Source organism: Nesoenas mayeri, assembly GCF_963082525.1.
Source record: "Nesoenas mayeri genome assembly, chromosome: 16".
Taxonomy (NCBI): Eukaryota; Metazoa; Chordata; class Aves; order Columbiformes; family Columbidae; genus Nesoenas; species Nesoenas mayeri.
This window is the reverse complement of record NC_137562.1, coordinates 9,276,529-9,298,362: the sequence shown is the minus strand read 5'-3', so window position 1 is coordinate 9,298,362 and position 21,834 is coordinate 9,276,529. Positions and strand designations below refer to the sequence as shown.

At 46.6% G+C, this 21,834-nt stretch overlaps 1 protein-coding gene across 1 annotated transcript in view; it reads right to left on the bottom strand.

The window, feature by feature from the left end:
* COL20A1 (collagen type XX alpha 1 chain) overlaps positions 1-21,455 on the bottom strand; it is a gene marked incomplete at both ends in the record, with an annotated part of 45,228 nt that extends 23,773 nt beyond the window's left edge. Inside the window, 17 exons of the mRNA XM_080354677.1 lie at positions 3,831-3,963; positions 5,074-5,216; positions 5,711-5,840; positions 6,057-6,196; positions 6,646-6,769; positions 8,557-8,702; positions 9,206-9,335; positions 9,980-10,152; positions 11,369-11,533; positions 13,061-13,225; positions 13,401-13,520; positions 14,230-14,385; positions 15,604-15,804; positions 16,711-16,869; positions 17,061-17,204; positions 18,882-18,992; positions 21,383-21,455. Of these exons, the coding sequence (XP_080210803.1) occupies positions 3,831-3,963; positions 5,074-5,216; positions 5,711-5,840; positions 6,057-6,196; positions 6,646-6,769; positions 8,557-8,702; positions 9,206-9,335; positions 9,980-10,152; positions 11,369-11,533; positions 13,061-13,225; positions 13,401-13,520; positions 14,230-14,385; positions 15,604-15,804; positions 16,711-16,869; positions 17,061-17,204; positions 18,882-18,992; positions 21,383-21,455 (2,413 nt within the window). The remainder of the gene's footprint in view (positions 1-3,830; positions 3,964-5,073; positions 5,217-5,710; positions 5,841-6,056; positions 6,197-6,645; positions 6,770-8,556; positions 8,703-9,205; positions 9,336-9,979; positions 10,153-11,368; positions 11,534-13,060; positions 13,226-13,400; positions 13,521-14,229; positions 14,386-15,603; positions 15,805-16,710; positions 16,870-17,060; positions 17,205-18,881; positions 18,993-21,382) is intronic.
* Between the last annotated feature and the right edge of the window lie 379 nt (positions 21,456-21,834).

The following is a 21,834-nucleotide window of genomic DNA, read 5'->3' as shown; positions in this document are numbered from 1 at the left end:
GCACCTCTCACACCAACACCCGCAGCCTCAATGAGGGGAACATGTACAGCACCTGAGGTACTCTCCCTTTCCTGGCCCTGCACTGCAATGTATGGCTGTATCCCAAGTAGATGATGGGCTGAGCTGTGATCAGCCAGAAAAGGGTTTGCCAGAGACAAAAGCTGAGCAATTTTTAATTATGTAAATGCATATTTTTCCCTGGAGTTCTGCTGTGTAGCAAACCAGACCTGGTGACAGAAGCTGTTATGTTGGAGGGATTTCTCTGAGTACGAGATGAAAGTTACTAAGAGAAAGGTGGAATGGGCTAAATCCATCGGCTGTTCAAATAAGGGTCATCTACTCCTGGAGCTTGTTTCCAAGCAGTGTCTTGCTCAGTATAAATGCACGTTTCTGGCTTTGGGCCCATGCTGGTGTGAAGACACAGAAGTGTTGGACAAAGAAAAGGAAGCATTTTATCCAGAAGAGACTAAGAATGATGGTTGAGCCCTAAAGACAGCCAAGGACATACACGCAGGCTGTGAGATCTCTATTCTGCAGTTTTACCTGTAAGGCTTCTCTGCCCACCCAGCAAAGTCTAGGGTAACTTTAGAGCACAGGTTGAGTGAAGATCATTTGCATCTTCATTGATCCTCCTTCCCTTTTCGTTATAAAATGAGCCTATTTTACTGAGGCTGAACCAAGTTTGCTGGCAGCTGAGTCAGGCTGGAGGCTGTTGCTGTGCATCACCGCAAGGTACAGCGGAGAAGAAAACAAGTGTGGGAGGTAAAGTCACTTCAACAGCACTATTATTAGTGCTGCGCTATACATCTGCGTCTTTGCTGGCTATTTCCTTAAGCTGAGGTAAGTGGAGACTCTGTTTAAATGAACAAAAGGAAACTTAGGAAAAGTCTTCTGAGTTGGGTTAATTTTGGAAAGCCCCCAGGCCTGGCAGAATTTGATGGCATGGATCTGACAAGCAGGAGAAAGGTCACTTCCTGCAGCTGCCCAGAAGGAAAGAAGCATCTCTGACACCGAGGACACCATCTGTGCCTTCAAATACCTCGTGAACCTCTGCTCCTCCACAGGAAGAATCCCAGGCTTCTCACTCTTGGGTCTAACCAGCATTATGGGCACATTTTCAAATAAGAGTAAGACCTGGAGTCCACTCCATCAAAATATGCATCTGCAATGATTATATAGATTGGGTTTTTTTCCTCCTCACTGCAATGGTTTGAATCTTCTTCCCTACATTTCAATCCCTTTTATTTGCAACGTATGCTTTGCTAGGAAGAGCTCATGGAGGAGCTGGATAAAGAACCTGAAGACGTTTATCAGCCTTAGGCTGGAGATGCTGCTGGCACAGCTCAGCTGGAGGAACGGGGCACATAAACATTTTGTAATTCACTTGCTCCATGCATTTTGTGAAAACTAAAGCACTCCCTTTGGCAGCAGGTTTTCATTTGGGTTTCAGGCTCATATAAAAACAAGGCAATAGCAGAGGGATGAGAGTCACAGAAGGAGAAAGGTGGTTGTGAACCCTCCCATGGGAGGCATGTCCTCCTCCTGAGGAGGATGCTCAGACCACCTGGTGCTGGTGGTGGGAATGAAATTAAGTGATCTCAGTTACGCTGCAATGCTCTCACTTTACATAAAAAAGTTAAACATTGAAATAAACAATAATTAAAAAAAGACTGAAGACCCCACTTTTTCCAGCTACACATCTTAACTCCAAAAATAGTTTTTACTCCCTCTTGCTCTCTCTGAATATTTAGTTACACCATTACCACTTAAAAACATGAAGTGCTGAGCTAGAAAAGATGATAAGAAGGGATGTGTACCGTATCACTGTCTCCAACATTTGTTCCCTTTCCAGGTAAAGCTGTTCTTCCATTTTAAGTTGAATTCATAAACACACTGGGGATAAGTCTCAAACCTTAACTTTGAAACAAGTATTCTGCCTGCCAGGAAGAAAAGAAACCTTGTCCCAAGTATACCAAGTGACACATCGCAACAACAAATGGTTTTGGTTTTTATAAATAGGTGATGTTTTTGATGACTTGTTGTCTGCAAGGGGCTGGTGTCTGCAGGGTCTCTTGAGCGCAACCTATTTGGCCTGTTTCACAAAACCAGTGTGCAAAGAGCATTGCCCTGACCTGGCATTTTTTTTCCCTTAGCCTTCAAAGAAGAAAGTAGTTCAGGGAGGACGAAGGATGGGGAGAGAAGCTTGTGTTACCAGCGCTTCCTGCTGAGTTTCACTCCAGCCACTGCCCTCAAACTTCAATGTTTCTTAGAAGTTCTACCAAGACCTTTTTAAGAGAAACTTCATGACTTGGCCTATTCCTGTGTAAGGGAATGCTGTCAGGAGAGAAAAAGAGAAAAGCACTGATGAAAGGAAAGAAGAGTTTCACAACCTCCTCTAATGCACTTTTGTTTTTGTTCAGCACAGCCACTGCGGTTCACCAGGTTGCAACCCAACGTCTGCCATCCTGAGGAGAACTAGGGAGATTTCACTGAAGTTTCAGCCCCCAGAATTTCATTTTATGGTGAAAATTAGGGTGGAGAGGGCTTATAAAAATTGAACCAGGGGTTTAGGGGTTGCGATGCTTTAGGTGAATGAGTTATAATTCGCCAGCTCTGCAGACTGATGATGTTGGACATTCTAACCACTCGTAATTGCACAATACAAGGTAGTAGCTTTTGCTAGAAACAGTAAAGGCTTGAATATAACCATATCTCAGAATTTCCCAGAGTCCTGCCTAATGCCACATACCTCCACACATCCATTGCACAAGCCTTATTCAATTTTTTGCCATCCACAATTTTCCTCTGAACTGCCCGAGATCAGCACGGCCTCCTGGAAACCACCACCCACCCATTCTGTGCCACTTCTTACTTTAAACATTAAAAATCAAAAGAAACATTAGACACTAAAAATAAAAGGCATAGCCATCAATTTTCTGAAGCCTCTAAACAACTCTAATTGTCCATTTATCATTATATACCTGTAGGATGCTGGGTTTGTTTTTGGCAGTATGCAGCTCCTAGGTACTTGCCTGAAATAGCTTTCTATAAACAAATGTTATTATTATTCATTATTAATAAAATCTGAGCTTCTTATCCCAAGACTGCCATTTACTCTGAGCTACATCAGCAAAATACCTCCCTAAATGAGTTTATTCTGTGAAGGAGGGTGAGAGCTGAAAGATGGAGGAGGAGAGGATTGCTGCAGTTGAATGAATTGTATTCCATTCCCTGCCAACAAAGCCATTATAGAGGCTATATTAATTAAGAGAACCTCTGGGAGTGCCACTTTTTAACCTCATATCCTGCCTGTACAAAGCAAGATTTAGATAATGCTCCCAGGCAGAATCTGCCTGCAGGATTCTCTCTCATTTTTGTAAGTGCCCTCGGATGAAGCAGAGCTCAGCCGTGACGTAGCTGCAAAAATCCTCACCCTCCTTCACAGAAAATATTTTACTAACAGCAGACATCCATTAGGCACCACACGTTCAACTGAACACCTCACAGAAAGCCAATTCATTTACACCAATACACTTCACAGAAGCAGGGGGAAAACCCAATGTATTCTATATTAAACACATTGCAAGTGTATCAGGTGTCTACAAGATGCACCAGCCTGCTTATGTTTGCCCAGCCTATTTTTCTCAGGACATATTCAGAATACTTTAAGATGGAAATCTAAATATCTCTAGCCACTTTCAAACATTCAGGTTTGGGTTTGCAAAGCTGGAGATGCCCAGATCCGAGCTGTCGTTCTGTGATGGGTTCTAAGGCATTCTGTGCCCAGTTAATTACCCCAAGGCTGTGGGTACCGAGCACTGATCACTTACTGGTCCTGTGCTGGACAGACACCGTGTCACTTCGAGCACCATCTTTGTAATAGGCCCAGATGGATATTTTATAGTCTGTGTTCTTCTGCAGGCCTGGTAGGACAGCAGTTGCCACGTTTCCAGCAATGGAGAGCTGCAGTGGGGGAAGAAATGAGTCAGTCGGGTTCCCAGGCAGCCCCAAGCCAGCTCATGCCATCCAAGTGTCTGTCTCACAGATTGCTTATAGGCATAAATGAGTTTGCACTGGGCTTTGGGGACAAAGTCTGCTGTTGTGGGTTGTGCTCATCTAAGCAAAGGCAAAATTCCAGCTGTGATTAATGCAGGGTAGATGCCTATGTGTTGCTGCCCAGTTACATTCAGTAGCTATGCCAGTACCACTATTCCCTTCTCTGACACACAACAGCATATCTGGAACATGAAATCCCTTTGCTCAGTTTCAGTTTTAGATGTGCTGGGGACAGAAGCCCCAGTATATCCCTATTCCAGCCCAAACATGAAGCATTGCATGAGAGACTTGTGTTTTTAAGCCACTATTTAAAGTGCTGTTTGCACTGACACTGAAAACAGGGGCTTAAGATGGAAGAGGTGACCTGGTCCATGCCTGCCCTCCTCCACTCGTTGTCCCTGGTCATTCTCCTCTGTGTGTTCCTCACTTGGATCTCATCCTTATGGAAGTGCAGGATCCCAAAAGCAGTCAGTGCTCACTTGCACTGAGGAAAGCAGAAGTTCCTTCACCTATCTTAGACGTGACACTTCCAGCTATAAATACGTGAGTATTATCTTTGTCTTTCCAACAACAACTTGACATTGTGGGCGGGTGATTCTCTGCAAACTCAGATCTTTTTCTACTGAATTGCTTCTTAGCTATTTGTTCTACATCCTGTATACCTGTAGTTAATTATTCCTGCCTAAGCTTAATACTTTCTGCTTGTCCTTATTGAATTTCATCCTTGAGTTTTCCCAGAACACTTCTGCAATCTTTCCAGAGTCTGTAGGATGCCATCCTGCTGTCCCTCTTGCTTCCAGCACTCAAGGTGAACATTCCACTGAAGGGAACCAAAGCCAGGACAGACCCTGTCTGACTCCATAGGCTCCTTTGCTGGGTGCAGAGCTGTTTAAATTATTGAGTGCATTAAGAGGAATAGTTTTGCACCTCCCCATGCCACCCTTGCAGGTGAGTTCAGAGCTATCAAGCAGGTACAAAGCCACCCCAACCTCCCCAGAGCTGTATGTGGATCCATACCTCCTGAGGTTTCTCTCCACCAGCTGTGCTCCACCTGATCTGATAGACAACCACGTCAGAGGCAGCGACAGCTTCCCACTGCAGTCGGAGGCTGTTCCCGGAGAGCTCGGTGACCTTCAGTGCCCGCGGCGGGGGGACCTTCACTGCGGGATGCAGAAGGAAAAGCAGCTGAAGCTGAAGTCGGAGCCAAGGTGGGGAGCAGATGGTCGGGGAGCAAAACATCAACCAGGCAGATGTCTGAGACCAGCCTGTCTTTCACTTCTTCAGATTCGTATGACAATAGCCATCAGAATGGAGAGGGGTAAATTATTTTTAGGACCCTAATTAAGGAGGATTATGTCACTTGTGGAGAGGACACGTATCACGCTGTTATTCTAAAGGCAGGAAGGCCAGGCTCTCAAGAACACAGAACTTAGAGATATATCATGCCTTTTCTTTATTTGCTTCCTTCTACCTCATTTTAAACATAACACAGTTCAACATATTCCACACACAAAGAACAACAGTCATCTGGGGTTTGTGCAAGGGCTTTGGCCATGAGCTGCTGGGAACAGCTTTCAAAACATCCCAGCTGAGACACACGCAAACCAATTTTGTCACCTGTCACTGGGACCAAACATTTCCATTCCCTACTTACAGGTAGTAACATTGCCAGTAATTGGAAAGGAGTCCCCTTCATCATACGTAGATCGGACACTGATGAAATATTGGGTGAGGGAGGACAAAGGTCTCAGAATAGTGGATGTTGCAGTGCCAGGAACCTCCACCTGCAGTGGAGAAGTTGTGTGAGAGTTTGGAGAGGAGAAGAGGGACAGTTGTAGAGGGGTTAGCACATGGGTGGCAACTGCATCAAAAGTGCCCGTTTCAGAATTAAAACATTGCCAGCAGATAAGCCCTCCCTGAACCACACAGCTGAAGGAGAACAAGGTAGTATCTGACGCCCCCAAATTTATTTTCCTTCCATCAGCCCTTTGAGGACTCACCTCTCCAGGGTTGCTCCCTCTGCTAGAAACGTAGGTGACACGATGAGATTTCACTGCTGGAGACGCAGCGTCCCAGCTGACCCGAACGGACGCGTGGCTGAGCTCGGAGAAGCTCAGGTACCTGGGAGGACTCAATGCCACTGCAACAAGGAGTAGTGACAACACTCTCAGGTTCCACAGGCTGCACAATGGCAATGCCACCTGCTGCTCTTAGATAACCCTACCTTGAACTAAGAAACTCATTCACCATGCAGGAAAATATTCGTTTTATGTCACTACCATACATTACCCTGGGATGTCATGAAAGTCTGCCTGGGCTTTAGGTGAAGAAGCAGTCAAATTTCTCCCCAAACAACAAAGAGCTCAGGGAACAGCTCTTTCAGTTCTCTCACCAGGGGAAAATCACTCCTTTTCCACAGTTCACCATGTAATTAGAGATTCCCCTCGGGGACCAATATTCACTTAAGATCAGACAGGGAAGAGGCAGCATGCTTACAAGCCACATGCACAATACGGGAAGCACCTCATTTAACATGTCTCTCCTGCCTTAAGTGTTTAATAACAAGTCAGTAGCAGCAGCAGCACTTACAGGTGGTTTCCTGGATGCTGGCTGGGTCACTTGCATCTTCCCCATACATTGCGTACACCGCGACAGAGTATTCTGTGCTGGGGGACAGCCCGTCCAGCAGGACCTCAGGCTGGGCCACCTTCACCTGTCAACAGAGAGATGTTTTGGGGTATTCTTTAGTTCTGGGGTACCCACCAATGCCCTCAATGAAGTAAAACCTTATGGAGACACAAGCCGAGGTCCCTTTGGGACTTCAGCATTAGGTTTGGTGCTCTACAGTGCTCAGTGCTCTGCCTGTCTTCCCAAGGGACACCAAACACGCTGGGGATACACATGAAATCATAGGATGCCCTGAGCTGGAAGGGACCTACAAGGATCATCGAGTCCAGCTCCTCTCCCTGCACAGGACACCCCATAGTTCACACCGTGTGTTTGAGGACATTGTTCAGTCTCTTCTTGAACACTGTCAGGCTTGGGGCCGTGACACCTCCCTGGGGAGCCTGTTCCAGTGTTCTGCACCGTCTGGGTGAAGAACCTTTTCCTCATGTCCAACCTCACCCTCCCCTGACACATCTTCCTGCCATTCCCTCAGGTCCTGTCACTGATCGCCAGAGAGAAGAGATCAACTCTTCCCCCTTCTCCTCTTCTCCTGCTTTGCTCAGACTCACGGAAAGCTCTTGCAGAAGAGCTGCCTGCTGCAAATACACCCAGAGCAGCTGAGCTGCTGCCACCTGCTGCTAACACAGCCCAGCAAAGCTACGCTCTGGCTAACACAGCCCAGCAAAGCTACGCTCCGGCTAACACAGCCCAGCAAAGCTCGGCTCCAGCTAACACAGCTCAGCAAAGCTCGGCTCCGGCTAACACAGCCCAGCAAAGCTCGGCTCCAGCTAACACAGCCCAGCAAAGCTCGGCTCCAGCTAACACAGCTCAGCAAAGCTCGGCTCCGGCTAACACAGCCCAGCAAAGCTCGGCTCCAGCTAACACAGCCCAGCAAAGCTCGGCTCCGGCTAACACAGCCCAGCAAAGCTCTGCTCCGGCAGCTGATCATTCCAGAAACCATCCCAGAAGCTTATAGGAGACTCCACACAATGAAGAACATTCTTATAAAAGGCTGGAAGCATTTTAATGCTGGTTTTGCAAACATCCCCTAGCCTTAGAGCATTGGACTCTTAGAGTGCATAGGTAACTGCGGAAATGTTCTAATGTGCAAAAATACAATTTTAAATGTTGGTCTCTCTTCACATGCTTGAATTTAAAAAAACCAAACCCCACACAATTATGCACCGAGAGCAGAATATAAGCATTAATGTCTTTGTTTTGAAATTGCTCCTATTGTTGTTTATTGAGGGGGTGAATCTGAGGCAGAAAGGCAATACATGCGCCCTACACCTTTTTTTTTTTTTTTAATTCTTATCTTCAGCCTACAGTATTCCAGAGACCTCTTTAAAATGCACATATTACAGAAATATCTTATATGTTTTTAAGGATTTTCCATTCATCAAGCATTATTTTAGTGTTATGCAGTATATTAGGCCTGTTTCTAGATGTCAGTGAAAACTGCCTTAACTAATTTTCAGTTAACATTTTAAGATAAACAGAACAAAGCCATTTTTGTACAGCCTCAAGGATACAGTAATTATACTTGGGGCTGCAGAGATGTGAGTTCAGTGCCCAGGTTTCCAGGGTCCCATGAGATGGTTCTCTCCCTGTGCTTGATTTCCTACATTAAAACCTCACAATTATAAATTGCTTTGAGATACACCATTAAAAAAAATAATCTTCCATGAAAGATGTTGCTGGCAATAATGCTGACACTTTTTTTAAAAAAAAACAACAAAAACACATGATACCAATTCACAAAGGTTAGAGCTAGAACTCAACTCAGCCCAGAGGCTGAAAAACTGATATTATCATTATTCTTGTGAACTTTACCTCTGTGGTATAGTCCTCTGCTCCATCGGGGGCTGCGGAGCAGAGCACCAGGTACTGGGTGGCACCCTGGGCTGGGGTCCAGCTCAGCCTGATGCTGTTGTGGCTCAGCTCGGAGACGCGCAGGGAGCGAGGAGGAGACAAAGGCACTGACGGGAGAGACAAGGCAGAAAGACATCATCAGTGTCTGAGGGCTGCGACAGCTCAGACCCCAGAGGAGACCCGGCTTTGCAGCAGCTCCCGCTAGCTGGCGACAACCCACCCCACATCTAACACAGTGGAGCCGTCGCTGTATAGAAAATGGGTTTAATTCACTTGGAACCCAAGGATGAATAAGCAGCAAGGGGCTGGAAGATATTTCTAGCATGGTGTGTTACTGCCACATCAGTGGTCTCCTTTGCAGCATGATGTAGGTGGAAAGGGACCCCTGAAGGTCTCTGGTTCAAACTGCTGCTCAAAGAGTTGATTGATCAGGGTCTTGTCTGGTAAAGTTCAGAACGTCTCCTCAGATGGAGACAGCTGTAGACAGAGTGAACTTGGGGAAGGGAGAAAAATACCATGTCAAGCTCCAGTTTGAGATGGTCACAAAGCAAGAGCTTTGTTCACCTTTCGTAACCACGCGTGCGCATAATTCTCTCTACTCACGACCTACATGTGGAGGTGACGCCTCTCAGCGCGTCCCCAACAACTGTGTCATAGACAGGAACCACCGACACCAGATACTCCGTGTGCGAGGTCAAATTGGAGAGTTGCAAAGAGGAGACTGCTCCATCTAAAACCGCCTGAAAGCACAAAGGAGGGCTGTCAAGACACGGAGCTGCTGGCCACTCTTTAGCAAAGGAATGGCTGAACTGGCCTTTCCCAGCAGATGTGTGCCCAGAAACATGAGGTCCAGTTGCCTTCTGAATTCTGTGCCAGCTAGCATCTCCCCAAAAATAGAGAGGTAAGAGGCAATAAGCATTCCTGCCCTCTAAGATGGAGATCTGTGCAAACACCAAGCACAAGATTCTAATCATGCTCTCACAGAAGTCAATGGAAATCCATCAACAATTTGGATTTGCTTTTCTATGCAAATATCCATCAAATATGAGCATCCTTGGACAGTTCTGTGTACCTGAGTGTTCTCTTTGAGTCAAAATAGGTGCTTTAGGGAGGCGATAACACTGCATAAGAGAAATATCAGCATTGGCATGTCTTGCAGTATTTCTAGCAAGGTGATATTTATCCATGTCCTCCTCTGTCTTGTCATCCTATCAGCTGATCACATTTGTGCTCATCATGCATTTAATTTCATCTCAGGCTTTAGCTGATGTCCCACAAGAACTGTAACTCTACCCCCATCTTTTTGTCTACTCAAGTCTACTTAGATTCCCATCCACCATTTGGAAGATACTTCAGTCTCAGATGTCCAAGAAAGATCTCTCACCTCTTTGGGGATACCACCCTTAGATGGATAATACACAACCCGATATTTCTTTGGTGGCCTCAGAGGAGGAATCCAGGTCAAGTGCATGCTCTTAGAGGTCACGGCTGATATTTTAAGGTCAGTTGGGCTCAGCTGGGGACCTGTGTTCACAGGGATATCTTTCACAGTGCTGCCTAGGAATTAAAAACACAGTTACTTTCTTATACTCAGATTTCTCATGCCAAATGTACTTTCCAGCTCATAAATATGAGTGACATTTTTCAAATCAAGTTACAGACTCCTTTCCTATAGAGTAGAGAAACTGTTCCAAACTGCTCTGAAATAAATATTTTAAAAGTCGGAATACAGAGAACATAAATACTGCACAGAGAACAGGCTGTGTATTTTGCTGGGTGCTGGGAATATTTTTTCAACACAAGTCTGCCTTTTTGCACGTATGCAAAAGATGACCCAGCTTTCCTTAGTCATGAAAATTTGTCAAAATGAACAAGCAGAAGTTATTTTGGTTTCTTTTTTTGAGCAGTTCATCTTTATTTATTCTAATCTGCACCTTTGAAAAATGTCTAATTATATCAAACAAGTACAAAATAAAGTGGATTAATCAATTTATTTATATGAATTTCCAGAGCATTGAAATAAAAGTATACTTGAAAGTTACTTTCCCATTCTCCTTAGACCAATCTTCAAGCAGGGAGAGATGGAAACATGTACATTACTCCTGAGGATCTAAGCTAACATCTGGAGTAGTTCTTCACTCTCTTGTTCATCACAGAAGCTGCTCTCCAGCAAAGGAAAGAAATGGGCTGTTTGGTTTTAACATGAAAATGCCTTGGAGATCCATCATTTAAAGAGTGGAGAAAAAATATGTCTTAGGTGTTTCACCATCTCCTCTTCCTACCTCCACTTTTCCTCCAAACATTCTCCCTAATCTATTCTCAAACCAGCTCTTTCACTTTTTCTGTGTCCTCGTGGTTGGAAGAAACTCAGAAGAGATGGCTACAAAGCATTTATCATGCCATAAAATAATGGAAGAGGGAAAATAAGTCTTTTCTTCCCTACAATGGTGGTTATTGCCTTTATGTTATTAATAATATATCCACCAAGAGTCATCCAAACCCCTGGCAGGAATATCTGTTGCCTGTATTGGCTCACAGACCAAAAGCAGGTAACCAAACCAAGAGCATCAGAACAGAAATATCTACAGGACCATTGTCAGGCAGCAAGAGGGCTAAGCAAGGAGATTAGGGCTGAGGAGAAGAGTTCAGTGGTGTTGACAGGGTGGTGGAGCTCTTGGATGGAAAGGTATGAGAAAGGCCCAATTCTAATGACTGGGAATGTGGATGCTGAGCAGAAGGAAGCTCAGCCCTCACTGAGAAGGTTTCACTTCACCTGCATTTTCCTTGTTGCTCTTCTCTTTGATCCTGGTGCAGAGGACACGGGTGAGCCTGCTGACCAGAGAACTCAGCAGGGGGAAATCCAGCACGTTGTACACGGTGAGCTCCAGCGGCTCCGAGGCCACCTGCTTCAGCTCGGCCTCGTCCGCATTCTTCACCCCTGCAACCGAAGCAGAGAATGAACCCGAGAAAGCTCCCCAGAGAGGAGCAGCTTCTGCCTCCTGCTTCTGTGTTGTTCGTTCAGGGGCAGGATGGGTCCATCATCACCCTGCTCCTACAGCAGAGTCTCCCAGTCATTCCAGTGGGGTGGTGGGATCTCAGAATAGCTTTTGGCTTTCCTGCAGCAACAGCCTCAGGCCAGCCTGGGAAGGGCTTTCAACACTGTGGGCTCAGGTCTTTTCTGGCCTGAAGTGGTCTAGTGAATCTTTCTTCCACTTGTAGGCTTTGCTACCAGGAAGGCAGATATTTTGTACCCTAAGTGGCATAAATGGGGGAATGAGTGAATGAAAAAATAACAATTTTATATTTATAAGGTGCCAGCACTCCCCACAGTGACTCTGTTATTCGTCAGAACATCACGTTGCATTTCAAGAGTGTCAAGGATAAGCAAATATAGACCATTTATCTAGCAGAATTTCAACATCACAGGGCATCCTTCATCCCTGTCCTTGTGCTTCACATCCTCATTAACCCTCTGCAGACCAAGACCCACAACATGCAACTTATTTTGCCTCCCAGTGGCTCAAGGTCACTGTGGCACTGCCCAAGCAGAACCATTGCCAGACAGGGATCCCACCTGGTTTCTCAAGTCCAAGGCTGTTACCTTTCCAGCTTTGCTGGCCTCCTCCTCCCTTGCTCTTGCAGTGGGAACCAAGGTGCTATGAGATTAATAATCAGGTCCTGATGTCTAAGGACTAAACAATGTGACCTTCCTCTAACCAGAGAGGAAAGGTAAAGACTCCAATCAGGAACATATCTCCAGGGATCTCAAGTACTCAGATGTTGGTTTGTTGAGCTGCACAATGTACAGCTGAGGCTCAGCAGCTCCACTCAGTCCATGAAAGAAATCACAGTGCCAGCCACTTAGCAATATGTAATAAAACCTTGCTTGTGTCTTCCCAAGATAAATTAAAGTTTGGGAGACTGCAATTTTAGGTGAATTTTCTGTGTGACTTTATTGCCCATGTATTAGACTAGCAGACTTGTTTAGTCATCAAGGACAGAGCTGCTCAAGGCCATTTTGTGTCACATTATTGCTGCCAGATAGCAAAGAGCAGATAACGTTATTATTGAGAGAAAATGAAAGTTTTGAGAGGCAGTAATTATAAAGAAGGTGTCCTGCCCTCCTCAATACAATGTTCTCTTGCCTAATTTCACAGCTGATAATATTGTTCTCACAGCACAGGTCTGTGAGGCTCGCAAAGGTCTTTATGGCTGGAAGGTATGAAATACCTCATGTGAATGAGTGTTCTTTCTAAACAAACAAAATCCCCTTTAAGACACTGCCTGTGCTGAATAAATGAGTTAATTTCCATCTTGGCTACAGTGCAATAAGGTCTTACCCGTTACCTTATTTTTAAAGCATCATGATGTTCCTATGAAAGTTGAGGGAACATAACCTTCAATTTGAAGAAGATCACAAATAGGATGGCTTTGTCCTACAGCTTATCGATGGCTGTGATCTTACCAATGGCAAGTATTTCTATGCCCAGGTTTTTCAATGTCTGAGCAGCCAGGTTGGCATCATCCTGGGATTTCCCATCAGTCAGGAGGATCACAAGCTTCTCAGCCTCCAGCCGCGCACCAGCCTCTGGTTTCAAATTCTGCTCCAGGACGTGGGTCAGTGCCAGACCTGGGGAGGAGCAGAGATGGATGATGTGCTACAGTCTTGCAGACAACCCCCCAACACCTTTACTCTTTTCTCTGCCCCCAGTGGCTTTGGTGCCCATGAGGTTCATCCTGTGGGAACGACTTCCCCCACTGCAGCCCCACAGATCACTTAGCAGAGTCCTGGAAGATGGAGTTACCTGTAAAAGTGTTGCCACCTTTGTACCGCAAACTCCTCATGGCCTCCAGCACCTGGTCCCTTGTGGAGTAAGTGCTCAGGTCCCATTCTGTGCGGGGGTCACTGCTATACTGGGACAGCCCTGGGGAAAGCAAGAGCATCAGCATCATGCAAGCTAAGTTGCAAGAGAAGACTCATTTTAGGGAGGTGGTGCCAGGCTTGCCATGGGAGGATGCCACAAAATAATGATAGGAAGTGAGGGTGAGTAGACTTGGTTTCTTACTCCACTTCTCTGCATGGTCCTTGTCATGCAGGCAGCAAGGAGAAGTTTCAGATCCCACTGGAAACAGTGGTACCTACCCTCGTGGTGGTACTCTGAAGTGTTTGGTAAATTCCCACTGTTAATTAGGGTCAAACTAGTCAGATGCAAGGAGAAGAAAGGATTTACGCTGTCCTGATTTCACGCACAGCCTGGCCAGGGCCGTATGATGGGGTTAGCATCCTTCAGAACTGGAAGCAGCTGCGATGCAGCATCACCACGGCATCTGTAAACACGGTGCTGTGGAGGCTGAGCACCTCAGAGGTAGGCAGAAAATCCCAAATGTACCTCAGCATCAATGCCAGACCTGGTGCTGCCCAGAAGACATTGCTTTTGTTCACTGTGCAGCTATTTCTCACAACCACTAGGGGCCAGAGCTTACTACCAGATGGGAAAAGCTGTGAAAGCAGTAGATAGAACCCCATCCTAAAGGAATAAAAAGCTCCTCAGAGTAGAACATAACCACTGAAACAGAACCAAGGCTCCTTCAAACATAGACTTCTCAAGGTCAGGAAACAGGAAAGAGTCCTACCTACTCTTATCTTGTCTTGGGCAATACTGAATGGGGAAATCAGATTGCTCAGAAACTCCTTAATGAGCTTGAAATTGTTGCGTCCGATGCTCCAGGATCCATCCACAAGCAGGACGATATCAGCCATTGCAGATGTGTCGCACTGAAACTGGGAACCTGGGGAGGGATAAGGTTTGATATTGAGAGAAGCAATTGGAAGGAGTAAAAACTGCTTCGGTTTTAAGATAAAAAGCAAATCTGCAGCGTAAGGCTGTGTCTGGATGGTGGACTGGACCATCTGCCAGTCTGACACATCCCAGCATCTTGGGGAAAGCACGTGGCTAAGGGTAACCCATCTCAGCACCGAGAAATGAGCGGTGCACAGCTGTATTTCTGCAAAGAATGGGTTAAAGCTGTCAGGAAGCTTGTGCCTAACATGAGCTCTGCTCTCCGCAAGCTGTCAGCTCCACTACATCTCAGCCCCAGCCCAGCGCTTCCCTTTTATCTGCCCTAAGTCTCCAAGAACTGCAGGTGACTGCTTAATTCCATTCCATCACGAGATCCCCTGCGGGATATAATTATTTCATGGCTTTATATTAAATCCAGTCTCTCTGTAAAAACCTGCTGGTATCACAGATACTCCAACCCTGCCTTTCTCCCCACCCCAGGCCTGAAGCTCAACAGAGGATAAGACAGGGCATGTTGCTGATCGAATGCATCTTCCCCAAATATTTTTCAGATGGGGGATTTTCCATCTTCGTTGGAGGGAAATACATGATCCCATCAAGATTCAGTGGACTGCAACAAGGTTACCCTATCTCTTTTCACAGCCATAGATTTGTACTGGTCTCAAGGGACCACGTAAGGATGCTCTGGTCAATCCCATTCCCACCACTTCGACAGTGCTGTGACCATTTGCTCTGTCATAGCATCAACTGACACATCTGAAGGGTCATCATGGATCAGTTATCTGTGAAACATGAGGAACAAGTCCAGGAGCAGGTTGGGTAATGAACTCCTCTTCTGAAGGCTTGGGAAGGTCCATTGCTCTGGGGTTAGGCTGAAGAACACATACTTTTACATGGATCTGTCAGAAGCAGGGGGAGGTGGCAACATGGAGACAATAGTGGAAAATCAACAAATTAAATCTTCTGGAAGGAATTTTTGGCCTAGCTCCAGTTTGCCTTAAAATCCATGAAGTTCTGCAGAACTCCAAACTTCTCCAGGGATCCCTGGCAGTTCCCCAATGCATGACCTACCAGTGAAAAGCACTGTCAGCATTACTTGTGTCCCTGAAAATCTTGGTGACAGAGAGTGGAATGGAAGGCTTGTATTCAACAAGCATTAGGGAAAACTAGGGAAGAAGGAGTACAATGTGTTTGAAACCCCTCTCACCTCTCCTCAATGAATCCTTGGTGGGTTTTTCTTTTCCGAGAGACTCTTGCTCTGAGTTTGCAGGGGCATGGTGGGATGATCTTGTGGTTGTTGGTGTTGCTTCTGTCACACTGGTCTCTGCTCTGGGCTGGTTTCTTGTGGTTTCTCCTGAGCCCTTTGGCTGTGTCCCCTTCTGCCTTTTCTTTTCAGCTCTGTCCTTTGCTGTGCTCCAAAGAGAAAAAAAACCCCGTTGTCCCTACTGGTGTTATCCCCATGCAACCTGTGGCACTGAACAGCTGACTTCAGCCACATTTGGCAGAGGTGTAGGGGGCTCAGAAGGGATCCAAGTACCACAGGCTTTTTGCAAACAGGTAGCTAGATAAACCAGAACATCTTCTTCATGCCTCTCTGAGAAGGCTGTTTGCAGGCTCATGAGTTTATAATAATGTTAATAGTGGATCATATCGAAAGTTTGTCCTTCCCATTATCTTTGACAATGAAAAATAATGAATGTTTATAAAACACAAGCCGGGGAAAACATAACATGACACCTGATACCCAATGTACCCTCTAGACCTCAGTAACCTGTGACTCAGAAACATTCTGAGCAAGTGCAAGTCTTTTTGTATAATAGCCCTGATGGATCAACACATATAATTGCCTCCTGAACTCATGCAAACCTTGTTGCCAGATGCAGGTGAATCTAAGTAGTTATATACAGTCCTCAGCTGCAAGGGAGGGCTCACACCTTCTTATAGCCCATCTGCAGCCAGGCTTGGGACACAGAGGCCAGGAAATCAGGTATTATTAGCCCCAGTGTTTGGGGAACAGATTGTTCTCATAGGATCTGCTCCAGCTCAGGACATTCTATGATTCTAAGTTGAAGGATTTGACTGTATCTACTGAATTTGAGTACCTGCCAGCCCCAGGCACATATGGTTGTGTTTTGTAAAGCTGGACAGTTTGACTGGCATGAGGGGCAAATATTTTTAGGTTGCTTACTGTGTTCTTTTAATTCAGAGATGCGTGCAAGAGATGAGACTGGGCTGTAGGGTGTCTCACTGAGTGAATGAAGCAGGGGGTGCAGGGGGAGGGTGGGGGTGGTTTTGGGGACAGCTGTGCACCCACCTGGCTGTGTCAAGATGGCATTCAGGGGTGGGGGGGTGACCTCTGCCACCCCGCTATGCTCAGCAGCTGAGCTCCCCGAAGAGGTGAAATTCTTTCCTGATGCACCTCCTGAGTTTCTTCGGTTATTTCTCATCTGGGATGCATTTTTTAACTCCTCAACTGTAGGAAGGCCAAGAACAGGAAGAGAGAGTCAATCTGTGTGTCACAGTCCATCCCTCATCCCCTGGGTCTTCATCATCCCTTTTTCTAATGGTCTACAGGACATGCTCTGGAGGATGAGCTTGCAGGAGCCACATCTCCAAGAGCTTCAGGAGTTCCCTCAATGGTAAAATGTAGCTCTCTCTACTTACTCACAAATTTCCTCTTGGCAAACAGGGCTTCCTGGGAGCCGTTGAGCACGTAGACCTGCAGCGTGTATTCCTTAGTAGGGCTCAGCCCCCCCACCGTGGCTTTGGGAGTCTTGGTTTTCAGCATGACTTCTTGCTCCGAGTCCCCTGAGGTGGGATGAAACCACAGTTCAGAGATTGTTAGAGCTTAAATTTAAGCTGACAGTAGCCAAAGCACTGCTGAAATGCAGGGAATGTCTGTCTAGAGACCTCAGTCAATTCCTATTTCTTTTTTAATATTGTGGATCTCTGATTTTTTTTTCCAGGGTTTAGAATGTTTGGGTTTTGTTTTTGTTTTAATATTCATCCAGCACTAGTGCAACACTTGCCAGCTTCTCAAGGAGTTGCTGAGTGAAAAGCTGGTCTTCAGAGGGTGAAGGCTGAGCAACTACTAGTAAATTTTGCTTTTGAAAACTAATTAATGTGCTTGAGGTCATACATGGAAAAGTGAAGAAGTGGCTTAGTGTTTTTGGAGGTCATCACTGGCACTTGGGTCTCGTCTTACTTATCCCAGCCACTCTCACTGTGCTGTCTCTGCAATCCCCATTTCTCCCAAGGGCAGCTGCTCTCTGTGGGGACACAGCTCATTTCTGGGATTGGCACCGCCTGTGGACCCTTCTGGCCACATCCTGGGGCTGTGGGACCTGTCCCGGGGCAGTGGGACCTGTCCTGGGGCTGTGATGTACCAGCCAGCCAGGAACAGGGGCATTTCTGCACCAGCACAGCACTGAGCAGGTGGAGCAAGGCAGCTCTGCAAAACATCAGCCAGTGCTGCACCACGGTCTCTGCGCTACACAAAACACAGGGGAAAAGGCAAAGTAGCTCCCTAAAGCCCTCTGATTAAGAAATGTCTGCAAGATTTAAACTGTGGATGTATTTCTGACCCTGCCATCCCTGTGCTCATGCTGTGAGTTGGAGATGGAGCTCCCCAGCCTACGCAGAGGGAAAGCCTCAGGCATGAGGACCAGCGGGGATTCCCTGCATTCCCGGGATGCTCCTCGCTCCTGGGGAGGAGCAGGGCAGAGAAGGAATGAGAAACCTTCTGCTCCAGCTTGGGAAACAGGTGAGGGCTGCGCTAAAAGCGGGTGATCAGAGGATGATCAGAGGGGCTCAGCCGCACGCAGTCCTGCCCAGCAGCTCCCTTCTCCAGCTCGCTGGGAGAGCAGCAGCCACTGAAACCTAAATGCCAGCCTAAGGTTGCCTCCAACCCCTTCTCCCTTCCAACACCATCACGTTCAGTGTCTGAAGTCAGAGAGAGTGTGAGCTTGGCAGGACAGGGAGTCATGGGGCTGAGCCCCACACATAGGTAGGGTCAGGAATTCACATCTCATGTCCCTGCAGATGGGGAGAGCTGAGAACACCCAAAGAACCAGACAATGAACAGTTTGTCATCTTTTTTTTTACTCATGCAGTCCCAAAGAGCAACAGTTTCTGGCTAAGGCTTTCCCTGAGGATGAAGAGGGATGAATTCCAACTCCTTCTCATGAATAGGTGACATAGGGACAGTGCATGCGCTGAACGGCGCTATGGACTGCTCTCACAGTGACCAGAAAGGCTTCTTGTCTGTACTGAGTGTACAGCCCCATGGGAATTTTTGATCTAGGCAATCAACACTTGAAACCGGAACAGCCAGTGGTTAATTCCCTCTGCCTTATTTCTATTACCTTAAGGTCTGAACAAAGCTCTTACATAAGCCCTGTTGTGCACCCACCAAAAGGTGGAGCTCAGTCCCTCACTCATACACAAACCTCCACCTGGTCTGATGTCCCAGGTGCTGGCACGTACCTGCCATGGGCTTTACCCGGACTTTGTAGCCATTGATGTTCCCTTCAGTCTCTTTCCATTTCATCTGCAGCCTGTCTTCCGAAAGAACAGTGAGCTTCAACCGGCCGGACCCTGGGCAGGAGGAGACGTGGCTGTGTGGGTGCAATTCCTCCCTCTGCACACGCACACACAAAACCCCACATATCCCATCTCCTCTAGGACAGGGGAACAGCTACAGTGCCAAGGAAACCTTTCACCATCCCATGCAAGTCCTCAACATCCCATGATGCTGCGCAGCAACTCCTGCATCTTTACAAATCTATAGTGTCCCCCTGTGCAGACAAGAGCTTCTCAGGTGCACAGATAAGAGATCAATATATACTGCTGCAAACAGGGAAAGCAGCCTGCCATAGAGGGGAGGGCTTTCTCTGCACCTTCACGTCTTGGACGACTCCCCTGAGAGTTTTCATGCAGAATGCTTTGTCTCAGCAAGAGTGTTTAATGCAAAGGTTTGAGAGGAGAGAGTGGGAAATAGATGAAAGGGCTCAGTGAGACTCTTCAGTGGGCTTGGGCTGCTGAGAAATACAGGAATTCCCCAGCTGATGGATCCCGTACTTCTGCAGAAAGATTATTTCAGAGGGAGATCCAATGACCAGCTGCATTAAGAAAGAAAAAAAAAGGAGAAAGAAAACCTGGTAAAGTGTAAATAACATTTCCTGGCAGCACCATAACTCGTGGGCAACAGCTTGTATCAGTTTGCTGCAGGAACCAACAAACTAAATGACAAATCCTGAGGAAAAAAATAATCTCGGACAAAGAGGCAAAAAGAAGAAAGAGTACATTCCCTTATCACCTCCAGATTTCACAGATACCCTTTAAACCCCAGCTAGATGTCCCAACCTCCTTGAATCAACAATTCCTTGGTAAAACATAGGTGTACTGTCATACAAATGTCACCATATGAAACTTTTTCACTTGACTGGATGTAGGGTGGCAAGTCAGCAGATTTATCTCCCCTCCCTCCTGCCTCTATACCTACAGCTGCCTTTCCAGCAGGCTGCCCTAATTCACCATGAGTGAGCACATCCTCTGCCTGCAGAATAGAAGCATCTGCACTCAGATGCCCACCCTCTTTTGCAGTTGTTACCAATCTCTTTCCCTTTATCACTACTCATAAAAAAAAAAAGCTTAGGGTGACCTGAAGTGTCCGGCTCAAGTCCCTAATCTGGTCTTGCATGATGTCCAAGCAACTCCTACATCTTGGCCATGAAGTCCCAGCTCAGGAAACAGTGACAGCTGGCAGTGAGGACTTGCTTGTCCCAGCTCAACATCTGTGCCTTAACCTTCATTTGCTGAGACTTCCTGCAAGCTGCCCAACAAGCAGATAACTATTTTGGGGAAACAAAGCTCAGATTCACGTCTCACCCCCGGCAAATCTGAAGAGGAAGGAAGAAAACACAGGGAAGAGGGGTGAGGGGCAAAAGCAAAACCCAGAATCATGTCCAAGAGAAATGGTAAAAGATCGTGGAACAATGAGGGGAATTCATGGTTAGATTAAACATGGAGCTGTCTTCTTTTGGACAAGTGTGGTCCAGCTCCTCAGCCATCACTCTAGGAGCCCAAAAGCTAAAAAGGCAAGAATGTCATCAGACAGATCAGAAGGGACAGCACCCTCTAAAGCACCATTATGTGCTGGATGCAAATGAAGCCCAGTGCCATGAAAGCTCCACTGTTTCCCTGCTCTGTGTTGGATGTGAGCTACTTGATGTGGTAAACTTTGCTCTCCAGCTCATAGGGAGTTAAGCCCAGACTTAACTGCAGAGGCTGGTCTGGAATATCTACAGCACTGAGACACATCTGTCCAAACTCTGATGTGCCATCACCTCTCCAGAAATCTTTGTGCTGACCAGTTCCACAGGAGGTTCAAACATAACATGAAGGTGGTTCTTCAACATCAGAAAGGCTACGAGGAGGTGCTATAGGTATTTTCTGATCATTTATGCTACTATGGGAGCACTATATGTTACAGAAGGAATGCACTTCACACTCTTTCTTATCCTAATGTTGCACCACCCATCACCGTATACATCCAGAGCAATCATTTCAGAGCGCAGGATGATGCAGCAACTAACAGCAGTGATGCCCTTTTTCTTCCTGTTTCTCAAGGTCTGCTTGCAGATCAGGTAAGCACCCTTCATTGCTCATCCAGGCTGAAAATCATCCCTGGTGTGAGAGAGAATCACAATGAACTGCTGCCAGGGATGAGGATGGGCTTTGCAGGGTGGAAAGGGATGGAAATGCTCCCCAAATTGGTCCCCTGATCTCCTGCTTCTCTTTGTGTGTGGGAACAGACTGTTTAGAGCTTCACCATCAGACAACAGGGCACATCAGCCCTCTGGAATCCTGTGTGTAATGGGGAATGTCCCCCCATGTGGTGCCACTGCCACCGGGAAGGGCTTGGACAAGGGCTGGGCTAACACAGGTGACAACCAAATCACAGGGAATGGCCCAGGGCTCCTTACCTTGGCCCACGCGGCCCCAGACATGGCTCGCCACAGGCAGGCAGGCAAAAAAGAAACACGTGTGAACCAGCATGGTGAGCAGGACCTGCAGGAGGGCAAATGTCAGGAAGGACAAGCAAAAGTCACAGTTCATTATGTGAAAACTCAGTTTTTTGCAGTCCTTGGTTAGGAGACCATGAGCTGAGATCTACAGCTCTGTGTATCGTTGATAACACTGGAGAAGCACACAATAAATTTTCCTGCAATTCCTATATATTATTTTACATACTTGCTCTCTCCAATACAGCTGTTCAATGCCTTGGACCAGCACTAAACTATATTATAAACCTGATGGACTTTGACCCGGTAATCCTCCTCTCAGCCTGCTTGGTCCTAGAGATGGGCACTGTCCTCTTCTAGGATAATCTCAACAGTGGCACAATAAGCACAGAGCTCTGCTCTGATCACAGAAT